Raw genomic sequence first — 22,375 nt, forward strand, 5'->3', positions numbered from 1 at the left:
GTCGAAACAATAAATAATAATATGCAGTGAACGAGTACGAATTACAATACGAAACATACAGAGACACAATATAGATACAGTCTTGATGCCTGTGAATGAAGAAACATGTGATACACAATGTGTGACATTCGTATAAATACCATAAAGTAAAAATGATAAAAATGCGTGACCTGGCACGTTTTAGGCGTGACTAATTTAGCTTGAAGACCTGGGGAAGTCACCAAAAAAAACAAGCTCAGCGGAGACTTAATTAATGGCGCCGCCGAAACACTATCCTGGCGCCGAATTGGTGACTTTACAGATTGACAGATGGGGGAATTACATGGAGTTGGGGGAGTTGTTCTCCTTTTTCCCGGCTCTTTTGGGAATACTCGGAATATTTTATGTTTACTCTAACGCACTGTAATTAAAATTAACGTCTAACTGGGTGTATGGAAGAACTTATCAGCTACGCAAACCTGGCAAATATTCTCGACGGATTGACAGATGGGGGAATTACATGGAGTTGGGAGAGTTCTTCTCCTTTTTCCCGGCTCTTTGATGAATGTTGGAAATATTTTATGTTTATTCTAATGCACTGTAATTAGAATTAACGTCTAACTGGGCGTGTGGAGACATAATCATCAACGCAAACCTGGCAAATATTCCCGACGGATTGACAGATGGGGGAATTACATGGAGTTGGGGGAGTTCTTCTCCTTTTTCCCGGCTCTTTTGGGAATACTCGGAATATTTTATGTTTACTCTAACGCATTGTAATTAGAATTAACGTCTAACTGGGTGTGTGGAAGAACTTATCAGCTACGCAAACCTGGCAAATATTCTCGACGGATTGACAGATGGGGGAATTACATGGAGTTCTTCTCCTTTTTCCGGCTCTTTTGGGAATACTCGGAATATTTTATGTTTATTCTAAAGCATTGTAATTAAGATTAACGTCTAGCTGGGCGTATGGGAGAACTAATCATCAACGCAAACCTGGCAAATATTCTCGACGGATTGACAGATGGGGGAATTACATGGAGTTCTTCTCCTTTTTCCCGGCTCTTTTGGGAATACTCGGAATATTATATGTTTATTTTAAAGCATTGTAATTAGAATTAACGTCTAGCTGGGCATATGGGAGAACTAATCAGCTACGCAATCCTGGCAAATATTCTCGACGGATTGACGGATGGGGGAATTACATGGAGTTGGGGGAGTTTTTCTTTTCCCGGCTCTTTTGGGAACACTCGGAATATTATATGCTTATTCTAACGCACTGTAATTAGAATTAACGTCTAACTGGGCGTTTGGGCGAACTTATCAGCTACGCAAACCTGGCAAATATTCTCGACGGATTGACGGATGGGGGAATTACATGGAGTTGGGGGAGTTCTTCTAGTTCTTTGGGAATACTCGGAATATTATATGTTTATTCTAAAGCATTGTAATTAGGGTTAACGTCTAACTGGGCGTGTGGAGACATAATCATCAACGCAAACCTGGCAAATATTCTCGACGGATTGACAGATGGGGGAATTACATGGAGTTCTTCTCCTTTTTCCCGGCTCTTTTGGGAATACTCGGAATATTATATGTTTATTCTAATGCATTGTAATTAGAATTAACGTCTAACTAGGCGTTTGGGCGAACTAATCAGCGACTCGAACCTGGCAAATATTCTCGACGGATTGACAGATGGGGGAATTACATGGAGTTCAGGGAGTTTTTCTCTTTTTTCCGGCTCTTTGATGAATGTTGGGAATATTTTATGTTTATTGTGATTAGTTTTAGGTGTTTGGGCGAACTAATCAGCTACGCAAACCTGGCAAATATTCTCGACGGATTGATGGATGGGGGAATTACATGGAGTTGGGGGAGTTCTCCTTTTTCCCGGCTCTTTGATGAATGTTGGGAATATTTTATGTTTATTCTAATGCACTGTGATTAGAATTAACTAGCTGGGCGTATGGGAGAACTAATCATCAACGCAAACCTGGCAAATATTCTCAACGGATTGACAGATGGGGGAATTACATGGAGTTGTGGGAATTCTTCTCCTTTTTCCTTGCTCTTTTGGGAATACTCGGAATATTATATGTTTATTCTAATGCATTGTAATTAGGATTAACGCCTAACTAGGCGTTTGGGAGAACTAATCAGCTACACAAACCTGGCAAATATTCTCGACGGATTGACAGATGGGGGAATTACATGGAGTTTGGGAGTTTTTCTCCTTTTTCCCGGCTCTTTTGGGAATACTCGGAATATTATATGTTTATTCTAAAGCATTGTAATTAGGATTAATGTCTAACTGGGCGTGTGGAGACATAATCATCAACGCAAACCTGGCAAATATTCTCGACGGATTGACAGATGGAGGAATTCCATCGAGTCAGGGGAGTTCTCCTTTTTCCCGGCTCTTTTGGGAATACTCGGAATATTATATGCTTATTCTAACGCATTGTAATTAGAATTAACGTCTAGCTGGGCGTATGGGTGAACTAATCAGCCACGCAAACCTGGCAAATATTCTCGACGGATTGACAGATGGGGGAATTACATGGAGTTGGGGGAGTTCTTCTCCTTTTTCCCGGCCCTTTTGGGAATACTCGGAATATTATATGCTTATTCTAATGCACTGTAATTAGAATTAACGTCTAACTGGGCGTGTGGAGACATAATCATCAACGCAAACCTGGCAAATATTCTCGACGGATTGACAGATGGAGGAATTCCGTGGAGTTAGGGGAGTTCTCTTTTTCCCGGCTCTTTTGGGAATACTCGGAATATTTTATGTTTATTCTAATGCATTGTGATTAGAATTAACGTCTAACTGGGCATATGGAAGAACCAATCAGCTACGCAAACCTGGCAAATATTCTCGACGGATTGACAGATGGGGGAATTACATGGAGTTGGGAGAGTTTTTCTCTTTTTCCGGCTCTTTGATGAATGTTGGGGATATTATATCTTTATTCTAACGCACTGCAATTAGAATAATTAGAATTAACGTCTAACTGGGCGTATGGGAGAACTAATCTTCTCGACGGATTGACAGATGGGGGAATTACATGGAGTTTGGGGAGTTCTTCTCCTTTTTCCTGGCTCTTTTGGGAATACTCGGAATATTATACGTTTATTCTAACGCATTGTAATTATAATTAACGTCTAGCTGGACGGATGGAGAACTAATCATCAATGCAAACCTGGCAAATATTCTCGACGGATTGACAGATGGGGGAATTCCATGGAGTTGGGGAGTTCTTCTCCTTTTTCTGGCTCTTTTATAAATATTGGGAATATTATATGTTCATTCTAATGCACTGTAATTAGAATTAACGTCTAACTGGGCGTATGGGAGAACTAATCAGCTACGCAAACCTGGCAAATATTCTCGACGGATTGACAGATGGAAGAATTCCATCGAGTTGGGGGAGTTCTCTTTTTTCCGGCTCTTTTGGGAATACTCGGAATATTATATGTTTGTTCTAACGCATTGTAATTAGAATTAACGTCTAGCTGGGCGTATGGAGAACTAATCATCAACGCAAACCTGGCAAATATTCTCGACGGATTGACAGTTGGAGGATTTCCATGGAGTTGGGGAGTTTTTCTTTTTCCAGATTCTTTTGGGAATATTGGGAATATTATATACTTATTTAACCATTTGTATTTAATATTAACGTCTGAATGCTCGGAGAGAATAGTCAACGACGCAAAACTGACAAATATTCTCGACGGATTGACGGATGGAGGAGTTAGAGGAGTTTTTCTCTTTTTTTCTGATTCTTTTGGGAATATTGGGAGTATAATATACTTATTTTAACCCTTTATATTCAGAATTATTGACTGATTGCGCGGAGGGAAGAATAATAAAACAACGGAAACAGTGTTTAGCGAATAGGCTCATTTATGCTTGTTACATTCACCTAACTCCCAATGCATAAAATTTTCTTTGTTTATTCTCATTTTTCAAATTATGATGGCCTTATGCCAGCAAAGTTTCCTCCGGCTTTGACAGCCGGTAATTCTTCTACTGTATCTAATATGGAAGATTAAGTTAGAGGTGATCTCATCAATAGCCATCTTTTTCCTATTGCTTGTAGGCAGTCAAAACTGATATACCCGAACATTTATTATGTTATATTATCTATCTATTTCTCTATCCATCCATATATATATATATATATATATATATATATATATATATATATATATATATATATATATATAAACACATTAATGGTAGTATATTTTTTCCTTCTTTAACCGGTCCCGATCTTCACATGGTAAACTGAAAGAGCTTTGGGTCTAAGGAACTGGTCAGATCTTTCCTCTCTGTTGATTATATCAGTCCTTTGTCATAAGCCCTACTTAATTTGAATAACATAGGCCTAATAAATGTGCATGTTTGAATATGGTACTATAATCTCTTTGTCATGGGTGGCATCAACAATTATTCTTCTTCTTTGAAGATCGTTGAATAAGGACACACATTCCTACCATCTCGGATTGTTGAATGGCATGAGCATTTAAAACAAGGATGACTGAGAGAGAGAGAGAGAGAGAGAGAGAGAGAGAGAGAGAGAGAGAGAGAGAGAGAGAGAGAGAGAGAGTGTCACTATTACTAATGGTTGAGACCTTCCCACCATCAGTAAAGACACAAAGTTCTTTCATGAGACTATCTCTGCCTCATGGACTGGAGAAAATGTGGGACTATATGAATAGGACTCCTCTTAAAAAAAGATTGCACAGAAAATGTCGTTTATGAAAGTAGGAATTATAAGAAACGGATTGTGCCTAGCCATTCTTGCATGGATCCTTTAGCACTTATAGTACTATCTTAGTTGGTGAATGGTTCCTTGGCTAACTTACTACGTCGTACTACTATATCTCTTAAATTATTCTTCCCTCTTCGCTACACGGTTCGTTTGCTAGTCGTGGCTCAAATTTCCCATGGAATTACTTTTCTACGTTACGTATTAATCCGTGTGACTTGTGTGGCTTCGGTAGAGCATCGAAAATCCATTCACCCTTGACGTCTTCCTTTGCTACATTACGGGAGATGTCTTCTCACTGAAAGTAATGGTGTCTTTTTTTTTATTGGACCTAACTGACATCAACCAGAAAGACGATGAATGATCTATATGAGGGGCTTCAAAATACGACAGGGGTTCTTTGTAAGAGGCTCTCTGTGCTAATTTACCCTCCCCCTTGTTGATATCGATATCATCTTGCCCGAGGGTCTGGTAGAGCCGATACGGTGAAAGACTAATTGAATTCTGCCATGATAAGGATGCCCTTAAAGATTCAGTGATAATAAAAACAAACAACGAGGTCGTTGAAAAAAACGAGTACTAAAGAGTCGTTTATTCCACTCCACTGAGTCATATTAAACGAGCAAACTTGGCGGAATAGCTAAGTGCCGTAGTTTTTCCGTACATGTTTAACCAGTGTATTGAAGTTATGGTTGTGACGACATTTCAAGTACCTCGTCTTGAATTCCAGACTGACTCATGACTTCCACGTAATCAGATCTAAGAAGAAGCAAATGGAAATCAATCATATCGACATTAGTCAGCCCTTCAACTTGAATAATTATATTATCTTTCTTCTAGAAACTTCGTCCAGTTCACCTAAAATGTAGCACCAAGTTCATGTTAAGCCTAAACATAATGAGGCACCTGTCTTATCAGTTAAGCTCACAGCTGAGAGGTGCATATCAGTTCTCATATATGGGGATAAATTTACTAAATTTAGCGGTGAGATAATGGTTGCCATTGTGTATTCCGTAATGCTTATCACCTGTTTTGAACCATTCGTTCTCTTTGACGAATTTATCTGCGTCTGTCGTCGCGAATAGATGAAACGACAAAGAATGGCCTACTTTGAAAATATCCCGATGAAGCCGTTTAATATCTTGAATGCCAAAAATTGAATGGATAAATTGACAAATTTAAAAAGTCAATAAATCAAAGCTCAGAGTGTACAAATAAATACAAGAATGCGTTAATCGTTCTGAATCAAATAACTCAAGCTTTTAAAGACAAATAAACAAAATAAGAAGTGAATTTTACTATAAAAAGTAACTCTCTTACGCTTGAAGAAAAGATATGGACGATGATAGATAGAAGAGAGAGAGAGAGAGAGAGAGAGAGAGAGAGAGAGAGAGAGAGAGAGAGAGAGAGAGAGAGAGAGAATGAATGTCAAATGATTGTATGCATGCGTTCGATCTATTAGATACTAACGCTAGCTTCGCAGCAAATCGTAATATGGCCACCACACTTCTTCTTTCCTTTCCCTCTATTACGTGAGACCTGCTGTCGTCTGGTGAAACCGATTCGTGCATTTTAGCAGAATGTATTAGCTGCAGATATTTAAAGTCTATGTAGGAATACACACACAACACACACATATATTTAATTTAGAGAGAGAGAGAGAGAGAGAGAGAGAGAGAGAGAGAGAGAGAGAGAGAGAGAGAGAGAGAGAGAGAGAGAGAGAGAGAGAGAGAGCTAATATTCTAAATATGCGTGAAAGAACTGAAATAGATGTTTACCACAATAAAACGACAGATCTGAATTCTTTTCTTATTCGTTTTTTTTTTCTGGAATTTTATCGTACATGAATACTCCTTCTGTTGATTTGCATTGTGGTTTTGCAATCGAATATTATTTTCGGGAAATTATTGCAACAAAATGGCAAGAATCCTTCTCCCCTATATTTTACCACGCTGGTAAACCTTACGGTCTCGCAATTGTTAAAATATTTTTGCAGTTTGCAACTCATGCGGGTTGAAGATTCAAAGATTTTTTTGTGTATGTTTATTTTTTCGTTATACGAACTGCAGTTTACAAAAAGAAAAATGCTTGATTATTAAAGAGTAACAGATCATATATATATATATATATATATATATATATATATATATATATATATATATATATATGTATATGTATATATATATATATATATATATATATATATATATATATATATATATATATATATATATATATATATATATATATATATATATATATATATATATATATATATATATATATATATATATATATAAACTTGCACACACACCGTGAACCGTATTGTTCGAAGAAGCCACAATGATATCATATATGGAATTCTGCTCCCAGCTTCTGGAATGAAGAGAACTGATCTTATTTTTTAAAAATTAATTTCCGTTATTGCTCTTGGCATTGTAATCTCTTGGAGGGTACGGCCAGCTGATAAGATCGTTTGTCCTATTTTCGGATTAAGGTTGGACCAGTATCGTTCTCTCTTTGTATGATATTAATCAGCAGGTGAAAGATAAACTTTGGGAGCAGTCAAATGCCATATATATATATATATATATATATATATATATATATATATATATATATATATATATATATATATATATATATGTGTGTGTGTGTGTGTGTGTGTGTGTGTGTGTGTGTGTGTGTGTGTGTGTTCATCAACAGTACGTATAAACTATATAATTAACAACAATAGCAAGAAATGAAATTTTATGAGGAGCAAAATCTAGCCTACAGGGCGTAGTTCTAAATATCCACATATTTTTTTTTTTATTTATTTGAGACTCTTTACTTTCTTTTGTTTAATCTGAGATTTACTGTAAGTCACAGCAAGACAAAAGACTATCTCTCACGGTATTGTGGTACCGAGAGAGCACTTATTGAACCCTGGGACCTAATAATGCGTTTCGTGCAGAATAATCTAGGACATTCGCACGTCATCCTCAGAAATAGCCGAGAAATTTCGTTTCTGCTGGACTGCTTCGTTAAAATATATATATAGACCAGACAAATAATCAACAACACGGGATTTTAGGTCTAGAAAATGTCTTTTTCAGGGAAAAGAAGCTTTAAAGCGCATGATACAATCGAATATCTTTTCTCGGCCTGACTTGCCAACAATTACGAAATTTGAAGGACCGCTCTGTTACTTCTGCGCTGTACGGACTAAATTTTCCATCAGCCAGGGGAAAGATTATCCTTTCTTATTTCTCATTCCCCAAGAATAGGCGCAGTCTATGATATAAGAGATTATTCTCCAGTCAGTTGGCAATTGCCTTGGAAATCTGAGACAAAACACGGGACTCTTTTGATTAATCAAAGAAGGCAGCCCTTGTCCGAAACCAACGGAGCAGAACGAGGGCTTAGAAAGATAATGTTAACGCAATAAACCTTTCGCATTTAACGAAATATATCAAAATATAATTTTTAAAATTCATACAAAGAGTATTTTAAAGCGAAGTGTCTAATAAAATCGATAATCCAACTTTTAAATCCCTCGAGAAGGGAATCGGAAGAGTTGGTACTTTGTTTTGGGTGTAGGTTTCCCGACTAAGAGCAGAGGGCCGTAGTATATACCAGTGTGTACGTCATGTTAATATGGAATTTATGGATTTCTTCTTCGAATTGACGCAGTTTCTGGGTTTCATATGGCGATACATAGAAGAAAATCCCGTGAGTGACGTAATATTTATGATATATTAGTCGGTATAAAGTAGGCTAGTCTAAACTACCCTGGTCATGGTCACTCCATCAATGCGATTGCGTAGATCTTTCATGACGTTTTTATATTCAAGGTTTTTCGGTGTTTTATATTTTTATGAATAATTTTTGAGGCAAATTAGTATATTTTATGTTTTTTCAGTCCACTTAGGCCGGGTTTTTCCGTGACTCAGAAACGAGGGAGGTGGGTAACGGGATAGGTGGGATAGGCATAGGCTGTAAGTAGTCATTTTTTATAGGCCTGCTTCATTTAAGTGATTCTAATGAAGTTATTAATTTTCGTCATTTCTGAAGGATAATATTACACCCTGCTCACTCAGTGAGACCAGACTACCATCTTACATGCCAAAAGGGCCGCCGTGTTCAGTACCAACCTTTTGGGGATGAATTTCAAGACATTAAAAAAGGACCGTTAATGTCATAAACATCAACAAAAGACATCAACATTAACAAAAACATAAAATGTGGTCAATATTCCATTCGGCGAGTCATATCTATTCTTTTTCCGAAGATTATGAGCCTCCTGCTTCTCCAAGTAAGCTTGTGATAATCATCATTGAACCAGACTTTATCATTGATATAATAATGTATTAAATGTTTCCTCTTTCCCCAGGCTGGTTTTATATTGGCGACATGCATCCTGATCGTATGGTGCGTGTTGATGATGTGTCGACTGCGCACAGCGTCTCCAAAAGAGTTGACAGATGAGATAAAGCGAGAATTAAAGAATAAGGGTAAAGTATCTTAATTTGTTCTATAATTGTTGGTTATTTTGCTGTAAATAATCGTGTGTATAAAATATTATATGCAGTATTGTTCATTTTGATTGAAGAAGATTAATGTTCACCACTAGATTCTGTCCGCTCCAATAATGGGAATTCGCATACTAGGTTCTCTTTGAGATTTATGTAGTGAACTGTATTGCATTTTATATATGAATACTAATAGTCAACTTTGAATTTTGAACAACAGTTTTACCATCCCAAAAATTGTGAAACAAAGCTAAGTATTATTCACACAACAGGACTAATCTTTGCTCTGTAAATTACCTTATGCTTTTCAGTTTTTAGTTTTCCGTAAAAGAAAACCATTGTGCTGGCTATGTCTGTTCGTCTACACTTTTTCTGCTTGCCCTCAGATCTTAAAAATTAATGAGGCTAGGGGGTGGCAAATTGGTGTGTTGGTCATCTACCCTCCAATCATGAAACATACCAAATTGCATCCCTCTAGCTTCAGTAGGTTTTATTTTATTTCAAGGTCAAAATTAGCCATAATCATGCATCTGGCGTGGTTAAAGTTTCATGGGCTGCAGCTCATACAGCATTATACCGAGACCACCAAAAGAAAGATCTGTTTTCGGTGGCCTTGATTACTTCAGCTCTTTTCATTAATGTGTGGAAGCATAGTTTAAATAATTTTTGGGCGTGTACAGTATTTACAAATATATTTTATGTGGGATTTCAGTATAGTAATTGACTGTTTTGAAGGTCTGAGATGACAAGGCTTAATTGATTAAAGTACAATTATTCTGTTTTCTTACAGTTGATGATGTCAAGGACTTCGTTGGGGTGGGGACCCGACCGAGGTTCCGAAAACGAGACAAGATTTATTTTTATGGTAGAAAAATGCTTCGGAAGGTAATATGAAAGTGTTAATTTTCAGTCTAGTGTCAGTTGTACCAGATGTAATAATTTATATTTGTCATCTTCATTTAATGTTATTTTAGAACCCAGTTCAGTGGTGTAGAGTAGTGTCTTTTCCATAGATATATTCTCAAAATATATCTGAATATATGAACGTTTATTCAATTGTAATGACAGTTTCCTTACTCTGGTGATAATCTTTTATTTTTGGGAATTCTTACTTCTGATTTTTGCTGGTTGGTGCAATTGAAGGAGGACTTACATTTAGGTAGTTTCTAGTTGAACAACCTTGTTCAATCCTTTAATAGCCCTCTGTAAAGTATGAGGCACAAAGTTCAACCATGTGTGGAACATTTATTGGTGTTATTATGTAATTCAAATGTTTTAGAATTTTGTCCTTTTCTTGATTTTCAAAACAAATTTTGCATTTCATGAAATACTCTTATCTTAGCTATAGACGATTTTCCCCCATTTTATGCCTTAGTCTTAAATGTGTCCTATTTATTTGATCTCAAGAAATTATTATGACTCTTTCTGTCACGACCCTTTTTCCCTCTATTAGGTCAAGGCTAACATGCCAACTCGCCCGCTACCTTCTCGTCTCCTGGCTCGAAGACTTGCAAGGCAGTTCTTAGGAAAAAATGAGAGGGAGTCACCTCAGTTAGAAGTGATTGAACCAGCTGCTGAGTATTTGCAGGAAGATTTAATCCATTTGGATCCAGGAGTTCCTGTGGAATTTGTGTTTATGCTGAGGAACATTCGGTAAGACCTCTTGTTAGTGTGTTTAGGAAAATTTATAATTTTTAGATGGTAGGTGCTGACAGGATGTAATTCTACACAAGGTGCTTAATTTCTAAGTCTAACATATGTCTACACACTGTAGTAGTTTAGTTTACCATTACAGTAATAAGATTAGTAGCGTAACCTGATTGATTTAGATACTGTACTGTGTCAGTGGACACTTTTCTTGTTAAGTAGTGTACATACAGTGTGCAATACATGTGATTAAGAACAAAAGCATCTCTCTCATTTGTTACCTATTTTTTGGCTTCCTGTCAGGTTTTTTTTTTCTATTTGTGGACCTATGAGCTTGGTTCATTTCTCATTCAGGTTGAGTCTTGTCTAATGACTGGTTCAAGTTGTCTTTGAATCTGTATGATGGGATTTATCTTGTGCCAGAGTCTTACATCAGAGCAAAGTTCATAGTGACTCATGTGTTGTGGAATTTGTGGGATCTCATTAAGCATAACTGGTTTCTTCTGCTTTATGATATCTTGATTCAGTGAGTAGCATTGGAACTTGTTGGTGGCAGATCACTTGATTTAATTTTCTCGAAACTAGGAAATTGTTAATTTTCTCAGGTCCACAAAGCATTACTATTCAGTTGAAGAACTCATCAGTAAAATTTTAGTATTGGTCTGTAGAATAGGAGATCCACTGAAGATGATAGTTATATTGGCCTTACTTTAGAGTGCAATACATTTTCACTGTAAAAAATAAAGAGGCTTTGAAGTACAAAGGTTTCCCCTTAAGTTGGGTGATAAATTCTTCGTCCTCCCCTATTCAAACTCTATGGTGGTATTGTCATTATCTTATTTTTCCAGTTAGATTGTCATTGTATAAATATTCCCATTGGACATCAGTAACCAACAGTATGTGTTCATGATAGACAACTAGGACTCATGGTATTTTCACTTTCCTCTTTTCCTTCATCTTTATAGAGGTTATAAGGCCATGTTATGAGTTCCCTACTTTATTTACACAGATAGGCCTTCCCTAGTACATAATTTTTTATTCATTATACTTTCCACGTAGGGCCTAATGCATTAGATGTGAATGGAAACATTTTTACCGACTCATACGTTTCTCATATATGTTAGAACTCAAAAAATTTTTGTAGTTCTTAATATTTACTTCTTGGCCTAGCTAGAGAAGCCAATTAAAAAATGGAAGTGGTAGGGTATGTTTTTAAGTATGAGTCATCACATAAAGGAAGTAGATACAGCAATTTTTAGATAACATATTTAATATGTTTTACTCAATATCAATAGGTTATGACATGTATGTTATATATTGTATATAAACTATGTAGGCTTGATATTTTAACCTTGTAATTTAAGACCTCATTTTTCATTGACATTTATCATTAAAGCTTGATTTAAACTTTAAGGAGTCGAACATCAGTACTGAATTTAAGTTAACTTTGTATATTGATACTCATTACAGACCATGTTATAACAATGAACTGTATCGTCCCACAGAGTGTTTGGTCATTTTGATATGCCATTGTTTTTGGAACTCTGCAAGAGTGTACAGACAGTTCATCTCTACAAAGGCCAACCACTGTTTTCAGTAGGTGAGTAGGGTTGATAGGTTAATGTAATGTGCATCTTCATTATTAAGTGTAATTCAGATACCGTACAGGTTTTTTGTGTGCAAGGTACTGGGTCAGGGTGTTTTATTAAAATTAATAACAATCTTGTTTCACTTATTGTAGTTTGTGGTAAAATTGTTCTTCCTCGTTTAAATGTCGGTTCTATACAATCACATAAATTTTTTGATAGGTATTACATATCACTTATGTTATAAATGTTTTTATATTCTTGTTACAGTAATACTGCAGTCTTACATGCTTGAGTTGCTTGTTGAATTCACAGACATATTCGCAATTTTTCACAGACAAAAACACAAATTTCTCAAATTCCTGCAAGTTATGTTTAAATCCTGCAGTAATTTATAAGTCTTCATGCTTTATAGAATTTTGAAAAAATTTATTATTTTTATTTTTGTACATAAATACTTTGATACTAGCATACTTTGTGTTAACATACAGTAAAATCAATCAGAATTACTCTCTCTCTCTCTCTCTCTCTCTCTCTCTCTCTCTCTCTCTCTCTCTCTCTCTCTCTCTCTCTCTCTCTCTCTCTCTCTCTCTCTGTGTAATAATTCATGAATAATTTCACTCTCTTGATGTTTAACATAAACCCTCTCTCTCTCTCTCTCTTGGTACTGTCTCTCTCTCTCTCTCTCATGGTACTGAAACATGAATTAAAGTATGGTATTAAGTTAACTTTTAAATGAAATTAGAGTGCTTTGGGAGCATGATTATGTCATATTGAGGGTTTAAACTCCAGAAATAAGCATTTACTGTATGTATTAGCATTTTTAGTGTCTGCACCAAACTTGCGCGAATCCTCGCCTTACACGAGGTGTTCTGGAACCTAAACTTGCGTAAGTTCGAGGTTTTACTATATGTGTTTGGCTTTTCCTTGCCCAAAGGTTGTTCTAAGTTATGTTTGAGGCATAGGAATTTCAACTAATGGTAAACAGATATTTGTTCCTTGTCCATGAGGTGAGAACCTTTTTGATTTTTCATTCATCAATATGTCTATAGTAGGTAGGTGGCAATCATGCAGAATTTACAACTTTGTTCTCAGCGGGTCCAAAGCTTGTATTTACACCGATCATCTTAGTTCATATAGTTACAGTTGAACTGGTACTCTCTACCTCAAGTAGGTTCCTGACTCTGTAGATTCTTTGGGTGTCTTTTATTCTGTTCTTTTGTTTCTTTATGATTTATCTGTGATTTTGACTCTCCAAGGATTTATTTGCCTGCTCATTTTACTTAATGATGGGGATTCTTCAGTCTACTGCGTCACTTCTAGGAGTACTCATTGGTAGTGTGAAGTTCCCCTGATAAACTGCTGTAGTTTCTCATTTTAGAATTCTTGGATTTACTTCTCATATCAGGGTTTTTGTCCCTATCAACTCTCAGCAATGTTAAAAGGATAGGGGTTCTGAAGTTGTCTCAGTTTCAGGTTCCATTTTGCAAATCCTTCTGGTTCCACTTAGACAAGTGGAAGTTTTAGCAGTAGATCCTTTCCACCTAACCTGGTTTTTTGGGCTATTACCATATATACTCGTGTAATGCGCGATCTTATGTATAGTGAGACCCCAAATTTTCACCCTAAAAAAATTATTTTACCATGTATCTCTTGTATCATGTGAGTTCCTTTTTTGAGAGACCAAATTACAGTAGACTAACGACTTTCTTCCAATAGACTAACAACTTTTCTTCCATCTCTTTGTCTATCCCTTCTTCTAGTTAAATAAGTTTAAAAAGTAAAAGAGAATGATAAAAGTATCGTTAATAACGTTATACTCATTGCGTAAGTGCGTACAGCCATAAACAACTGAATGAGAAACAGCTGTTTTACTATGAACAACCGAATAGGATAACAGCAGTTGTTTTGCTTGCATTTCAATCATCGTACGATAGTAAAAAATTACTATACAGTAGTTATGTTACAAATGACGTTAAGCAGAATAAGACTGATATATTTTTACATCATACCTTTATTTACCATGGAGAAAAGATTGGTAAGATAATATGCTGCTAAATTTAAACTGCAAATTGTAGCTGAAGCTGAGAAAATGATGTTCAGGCTGCTAATGACTTTAAATTATCGTGCAACAGCAACATGGATGAAACTCCCGTAAACTTCGATTCACAACTACTGGGCATGAAAGAACACATTTAACTGTTGTTTTCACACTGATAAAAGATAAATACAGAAAGCTCATGTTACAATGAAATCAAGTGAAAATAGTGAGCGGAATCTCTTGATTTTTTATACACAAAAAACATGCCCCCCAATGCCATCTGTTAACCAAAAAAATAACAATTTAGTTCACGAGACTTAAGTCATATTTCGACTAAAAACCCTTTGTATAACGAAAAATAACTTTGTCCCACATAAATAGAATATCTAGAGATTTGTTTATGCTAACTAGAAGCAAGAAAATTGCTCTTAATTAAATACTGCGAAATAAACTTACCTCGTAATCACCCTCGGCTTATTTCCAAACCAAAAGATTGCTATGTTTGTATTTTATACTACAATAGTAATATGAGAATACATGCAATATTATTGGATACAGTGAAGTAGAGCATAACTTTTTAAAAGATCCATGGAAAAGGTTCATATCCATTATGTTTTTATTTTATAATATGATACTAATAATATGTGAATATTACATATGGTAATTTTATATCTTGTTTATGATGCCACCCCCTTAAAATTGGCTTCAAAATTAGGTCTTCAAAAGTTGCATGATATGGGAGTGTACACGGTATGTGTAAGTCATGGGTTTGTTGCACAAAAAAGTAATTTTTATAAAAATTTTATTTTTCCTAAAATCTTATTTTTATAATAAGTTATTCTTATAATAAGTTCAATTCACCCAATCATAATTTTTCTTGCAGCGATGGTTAGAATTACAGTACATGAATATTGACTGTAATCACTGTTGTGGGCCAGAGGGGATATTCCCCTCAAGCACACCAGTGGTTCCTGTCACTGTCCTCTTTCTCAGAGGGATTACAATATCTGGAAGATTTGTCAGTCGCAAGTATGGGTTATTACAATATAAGTAATTGGTTTATCTAAAAATTATAATGAAATTGCTAAATAGAAAATTCAGCAATGCGGGCAAAACTGTTGGCACTAAAGCAAAGCTTTTCCTCTGGAACTTTTAGGTATCAGCTGAAAGCTTTTGTAGTTTAGATTATAGTTTATTTTTTTGGTTAATAGTTTCAGTCATTAGGGTTTAGTTTCAGTTTGCATTGTCTTTTGAGTTACTCATTATTTTGAAAATCTACCATTTATAAGTTTGTTGAAATTTGAATCTTTTTTAAAATGTATCCTTCTGTATTTTAATAGTTGTTTTGGAAGACGAAATTCTCTATTTTGATATAAAGCTGGAGATAACCAACAGGTTTGTTCATTGTCAGTCCCTCTCTCCCCATGCTAGAGAGAAGGTAGGACTTGTATCTAGTAATCCGAATTGAGCTAGATTATAGATAGGATACTCAGTCTTCTAGAACACCTGCATGCATGCCCGTCCAGCATGTGATGGCTTGCTAACCGTCCCTCTGCCCACTTGTTATCTTATGCGTAATCGATAGTTCTAGAATATGGATACAGAAGTACTTTCATGGGAATACCATAACAGTTTTATCTATATTAGATTGGTATGGATAGGAGTTACCACAACTAATATCTGGAACTGATCCATTTGAAAGTTTTTATGAGAACTATCACTTCAGTAAATACGTTTCAGGGATATGAAGAAGTACATATATGAAAAAATGTGACACCATTCTCCTTGCAGGTCAGAATGATGAAAATATCTTCATCGTGCAGACGGGTTGCATATGCGTGTATGTCAATGAACCGGATGGTTGCACCACCCTAGGACTTAAGGAAGTTTTGCCGGGAGAGAGTATCATTTCACTTCTCTCGTTCTGCGATGTTTTAACTGGGCATCGCCAGCCGTACAAGACTATAGGGGCTAAAGCAGTGGAGGATTCAGTTGTGATGAAATTTCCTGTCAAGGCTTTTGAAGAAATATTCCGCAAGTACCCGGACATGTTTGTTCGTGTCGTGCAGATCATCATGGCTCGGTTGATGAGGGTAACGTTCATGGCATTGCATCAGCATTTGGGACTTTCAACTGAGCTCATAAATAAGGTAATATTTTTTTTAACTTGAGAAATGTAAAGTTTGGTGTGGTTTACTTACAGGGTTACAGTACTCAGCCTGTCAAGTACCATCAGATTTTTTCCTTTTGTCTAACTGGTTATGTTTTAATTCCACAAATTGTATGAAGCCATTATAAACAAAGAAATGTGTTGGATCCTTGCTTATTTAGGTATTATTGGGAATAAAGCTGGTAACATTGCCAGAATTATAACTATTATGATTAGATTGTACTGTAACTATCCCTGTAAGTCATTTGTTACTATCCCTAAAGCCCCTAATGCTTAACAAGTGGTGAGCTTTGCAGAATAACGAATCTGACATTAACAGATTGAGACATTAAACAAACTACTGGTTTGTGGTGTTCTTTCCAAAAAATAGTACCACATTGACATAATATTTTCCCTTCCTCAAACTGGTCACTTGTCTGACCTGTCAGTATTTGCCAAGTCCATATGACCCAATCTCTGAATGCAAATTGTAAGTGTAAAACACTTACAATCAAAGGTCTTCTGTCTTTTAAGTGTCCTCTGGATTTCAGGTTCCAAGAAGGGACAGCTCTGGCAACATAGCTCCTGCCCTAGCTTCCCCTAGCAAAGTCAAGCGAGACAGCGGATCAACTCCAGACGGGGAAGAAGAGGAGGGAGATCGTGAAAGAGGACAAGGCCCTGAAACACCTGTCCGGCAGAGTAGTCAGAAGAAGATAGTTTTGATGGATCCAAAGGACCAGAGGGACGACAGTTATTTCCTTAAGGTTGCCACCGAGAAAATTCAAGCTCTGTTGCACCTAAACTCGGACAAGATCCTGCAGGGTGCCGTACAGGTACGAGACGTCCCTGCAGGGTCGATCCTGATGAAGCAGGATTCCATGAAGGAAGCTGCTCTGCTTTATATCCTCACTGGATCCCTGACAGTTTCACAGCGTCTTCCTGATCACACTGAAGATATTCTGCTCTTCACAGCTCATCCGGGAGATTTAGTTGGTGGCCTTGCCGTGCTTTCTGGCGACCCCTCGTTTTTCAGCGTGAGAGCAAAGCACCCTGCGAAGATTGCTACAATCACCAAAGAAACTTTCTTTGCGTAAGAAAACCTAAAACTTCAGGACTGTGTTTAACTTGTTTTAACCCTTAGTTATGGGGTATAGTATTTTTAATATACCAAAAATTCATGTTTGGATGTATGGATAATAGAGGAATCCTGAATACAGTGCATCCTCTACTTATGGTGGGGGATCTGTTCCAGCGCAGCGCTGTAAATTGATTTCCGCCATGAGTCGATTTTTCCGTTATCGGCGCTTTAATGGCGCTCAGGGCACTGTAACTTAATATTGCATCAAGTTACAGCACTGTAAGCACCATTATTTTGATGCCTATTCTTGCTGTTAGTGCTGTAACTTGATACAACATCAAATTATAGCACTGTAAAATGCCATTAACGGCACTGAAAAAGTGCCGTAAGATCGAATCGCTGGAAGTCTGTGGCACTGTAAGTTGAGGACGCACTGTAGTAGGGTTTGCTTCAGTAATATTTTGGTTTATAACTCAACATTTGATATGAATGGAATGTAGATACAGTAATTGGATTTACCTAAATTTTAGTTTTTCATGTGAATATTAGATATTTCAATTATTTAAAGACTATTTCATTCATGTAAAACATAAGACTTGAAACATACTGTCAGTCAAGATTAATAAGAAACATAGAATTGAAAGCATCTCTGTTTTGCAGGATTATCAAACAGACCCCAGAGGTTGTGTTGCACGTGGCGAATACTGTCATCAGACGCATGTCTCCATTTGTGAGACAAATCGATTTTGCTTTAGACTGGGAACACTTAGATGCTGGACGTGCACTCTACAAGTAAGTCAAGAGGAAATGTTAATTTTTACGGATGTATACAAGTGTTGTGATGAATGCAGATTCTTAAAATTTGCTTTCTGCTGGAAAGTAATTCACAAGGTGCTCGTGTGCAAATATGAATTCTGTTTCATTATTTTCTGCAGTCAAATCACTCTGTGAGTAGCTCACCTACGGTGTTGATTGTCCATTATCACTTTGGTGGTGCTGTGTCCTGCTAATAACTCATCGGTAGTTATTGTGGTGGTAGTTTTCTTCATAAATGTACCTTAACTAAGTTGGTAATGCGTATAGCAAGCTTTATTTTTTCTGTGTTTTATTCAGTCTGTTTTTTTTTTTACTTTTAATTTTAGATGCATCGGTTCTTTTCAGCAAAGCAGACAATAGGCAGTATGCAAAAGATATAGAAATCAAATGGACTGACATTGTATACAAAAGTTAGAGTATAATTAATTCTGGTATGATCTGGATTGGTGGTATAGACATGGATTATGGTATGACAATGAAATTGTGTCTGAAAGATGTTAGTTTAAGAGTAAAGCTTCCAGGTGACAGGATAGAGTAAGAAATGTTACCATAAAGGAAATGACAAAAGTTCTTTATGTAGATGAGATAATGATGAAAAGGAGATGGATATGGCTTACGCATCTCCTCATGAGATGAGTTGAGATTTGAGGAAGAGAAAGCACCGGGGAGGCATGAGTGGCAGAATTACACAGAGGCCCTTTCCATCACGTGGTGTTGGAAGCAATGATGATGAATTTTAAGATGAATGAAAGCTCATTTCTTTTGAAACAAATGAACAACTGAGTTTAAGAGCATATGCTTGCTTTGTCAGTATATGCATAAACTCATATACTTATTAAAGACTGACTTTTATTGAAAATTATTCTTTTTAGTGCACTTTATAGCTGATGTTTTCTCTCCCATAAAGTTTTGAAGTTCAGTTCTCTACCTCATTTGAGATTTATAATTTTAATAAGTATCTTGTATTTTCAGGCAAGGCCAAAAAACAGATGCAACATACATTGTCTTGAGTGGCCGTTTAAGGTCTGTCATCACTCACAAGAATGGGAGAAAGGAAGTCGTAGCTGAGTATGGTAAAGGCGATCTTGTTGGAATAGTAAGTAGAAAATCTGTTTCTTTTTTTTGTATTCATTTTCGAACTTATAATATATTAAGTCTTCATTATGAGGACTCATAAAAGCAAAATTAACATGGCAAAGCTAGTGTTCAGGACTGTGTTAGTAGGAGTATCGGTCAAAATATCTTTCTCCTTGTAAACTTAATGTTATAGGACCTTACATTTGCTAATATAGAACAGCTTGTGTTTGATGATTGTAGATGATGTAGGTGTAATTTAACATGGTATGTTCCTCTAATATTTTTTTAGTGTTATTGATTATTGACTTAATTTGAATTTATATGAGTATCATCACTAGTTATCAAAGATTCTTTACAAATCAGCTTATTTTATTTTGCATTAGTGCACAAAGCTGACTTGGGTAAAAATTGACTTTATAAACTAAGAATCCTACTTATGAAGATCAGTATTATGGTAAGATGATTGGATTTTTATCCAGTTGGACTGTCAATGAAGCTATTAAATCCATTCCATTACTCTTCACAGATTTTTCAGTTGAAATTTTTAATTTATTTTGCAGAAGGCTTTTTTCTTTTTATGTTGTTGCTGACTTGAATATTCACTTTTCAGGTGGAACTGCTGACACAGACTGATCGGAGTACAACAGTCATGGCAGTTCGAGACTCGGAGCTGGCCAAGTTACCCGAAGGACTTTTCAACATCATCAAATTAAAGCATCCAATTGTTATGACAAGGCTGATCAAGTTGTTAGGGCAGAGATTATTAGGTCAGCATTGGGCTCTTTGGTAAACCTGTTGAAAGACTATTCATTTTTTTGCACTGTACAGTGTTGCAAAATTGAAAAAATTCAGTTAATTTTATAGTTAAATATATTGGATACGATCTTGAATTACTGGTGTGATGTAGGCATATTCATTTTCCAGGATCGTGGAAGTCAACGTCACGCGAGCCTCTCAGCGTGAATATTGAACAGCGCCCATCGCAGAGCAATTATTCAACTGTAGCTATTGTGCCTGTATCTGAAGATGTACCTCTTTCGCAGTTCACTTTAGAACTGTACCATTCACTTTTATCGATAGGCGAGTATTTTTTATGAGAATGATCTTTTTTTATTGTTGTGCACTTATTGAAGTAAATTTTTAAAATTAGAAGTACCTGTGTTATCAGTATTGTGAAGTATAGAAGATCCATTTTTGTATGAAATCATTACTTTGCAGTATTGTTTTTTGGTTTAGTAGAGTAGCAATATAATGGTTCTCAGTCTATTGTCCCTTCTTTTTCTTGTATCTTGTTGATGGCAATTAGAATTTACAATTATTATTTAAATTTCGTCCTAATTACAGAGTGTTCAGTCTGTGTAAATTTTCTTGTGAGTGATATTCCACTGACATGCAGGGACCACTGCTAGTTTTGTAAATACTTTAGATTTGCTCTCAGAATGGGATGCCATGCTGTGTAAGGTAAATGTTTAGCATCCAAGGGGTAACAGATCAGTAGTGGTCAGAAGATAAATAAGAAAAAACCTTTACTACACTTGTACTATAGATGTTAGAGATCTTGTATTTGCAGTGCACACTCCACTGATAAAGCCAAAGTGAAGAGTAAGGTAAGGGCTAGGTCCTAGGTGGAGGTTACTGGTCAGATATGAATTCACTGCTGCTGAGGGTGTTGTGTTCCACAGATATATCTTGTCTAGAGTAATTTATGCGTATAAACACAAACCATCACCTTACATGCTTCCCCCATCCTGATTGGGTGTAGATGTATCTGTTTCAGAGCAAAGCTTCATACTGACAGGGACAGTCAGAGATATAGGGCTCTTATTCCATTTGAGGAAGGTCTCACACCTAAGGTAGCAGGTTCTTCATTTTTGCTAATGTTTACATAGTTGTCAAGTCTGAACTATAGCAGAAAGCTTTAATGAAATGCAGTGGTTTATACTTAGAAACCTAAATTTATTTTAATAATTCTCATACTCCTGTATCTGTCCTTTGTGTTGTGTAATAACATGTTAATATGTTTACTTGGAATAAACTTACTTGATGTGCAATGAAAATTTTTCATTCATATAAAACTTCATGATTATGATAATTTTAATAAGATTGATAATCATCACTATTGTTTTCTGCTTTCTTTAAAGTGAATTTTTTAGAAATTTCATCATTTATGACATTTATCCATGGCATAATCTTTTTAATATGAACACTGCTGTTTGCTAAGAAAAACCAATGACATAGACTTTCAATTGCAGGTCCAGCTGTTAGGTTAACGTCAGAGTACGTAGTTCGCTCGTTAGGAACCAGTATATGGGAGTCTGCCAATGAATACCAGCTTATATCATGGCTTGGCCACATTGAAGATCAACACAGAGTTACACTGTATCAGTGTGATTCGTCACTCACGGTCTGGACGCAGCGGTGTATTCGCCAGGCTGATGTCATACTTATCGTGGGATTGGCTGATACTGATCCACAGATGGGGAAGGTTAGTTCAAATAATTTCTGTGAAGGTTTTAAGAGAGATCTTGTTTCATGTTGTATTGGTAGGTTAATACAATTTGCAATGTTAAAAAATAGGGTTATAAAACAATATAAATCATTTTGCTTGGAATTGATATTTAATTTTGATATGCAGGCAGATTAATAGTTATTTACCTTATTGCAGGTAGTCCTCTACATACAGTCTTTCAGTTTATAAATTTTC

At 36.1% G+C, this 22,375-nt stretch overlaps 1 protein-coding gene across 3 annotated transcripts in view; it reads left to right on the forward strand.

The window, feature by feature from the left end:
- Window positions 1-8,313: 8,313 nt before the first annotated feature.
- Window positions 8,314-22,375, forward strand: part of sws (patatin like phospholipase domain containing sws) — a 46,985-nt gene continuing 32,923 nt past the window's right edge. For 2 of the 3 annotated variants that reach the window (XM_067092171.1, XM_067092172.1), the window contains exons 1-12: window positions 8,320-8,477; window positions 9,139-9,259; window positions 10,068-10,162; window positions 10,731-10,930; window positions 12,430-12,524; window positions 16,343-16,701; window positions 17,252-17,790; window positions 18,439-18,570; window positions 19,567-19,690; window positions 20,282-20,438; window positions 20,596-20,751; window positions 21,924-22,156. In XM_067092171.1, coding sequence (XP_066948272.1) covers window positions 8,403-8,477; window positions 9,139-9,259; window positions 10,068-10,162; window positions 10,731-10,930; window positions 12,430-12,524; window positions 16,343-16,701; window positions 17,252-17,790; window positions 18,439-18,570; window positions 19,567-19,690; window positions 20,282-20,438; window positions 20,596-20,751; window positions 21,924-22,156 — 2,286 coding nt within the window. In that variant the 5' untranslated portion in view covers window positions 8,320-8,402. Of the gene's footprint in view, window positions 8,478-9,138; window positions 9,260-10,067; window positions 10,163-10,730; window positions 10,931-12,429; window positions 12,525-16,342; window positions 16,702-17,251; window positions 17,791-18,438; window positions 18,571-19,566; window positions 19,691-20,281; window positions 20,439-20,595; window positions 20,752-21,923; window positions 22,157-22,375 lie in introns of all 3 variants that reach the window. The other variant, XM_067092170.1, reaches the window with a different exon arrangement.

Source organism: Macrobrachium rosenbergii, chromosome 48, assembly GCF_040412425.1.
Source record: "Macrobrachium rosenbergii isolate ZJJX-2024 chromosome 48, ASM4041242v1, whole genome shotgun sequence".
In the NCBI taxonomy this organism is placed as follows: domain Eukaryota; kingdom Metazoa; phylum Arthropoda; class Malacostraca; order Decapoda; family Palaemonidae; genus Macrobrachium; species Macrobrachium rosenbergii.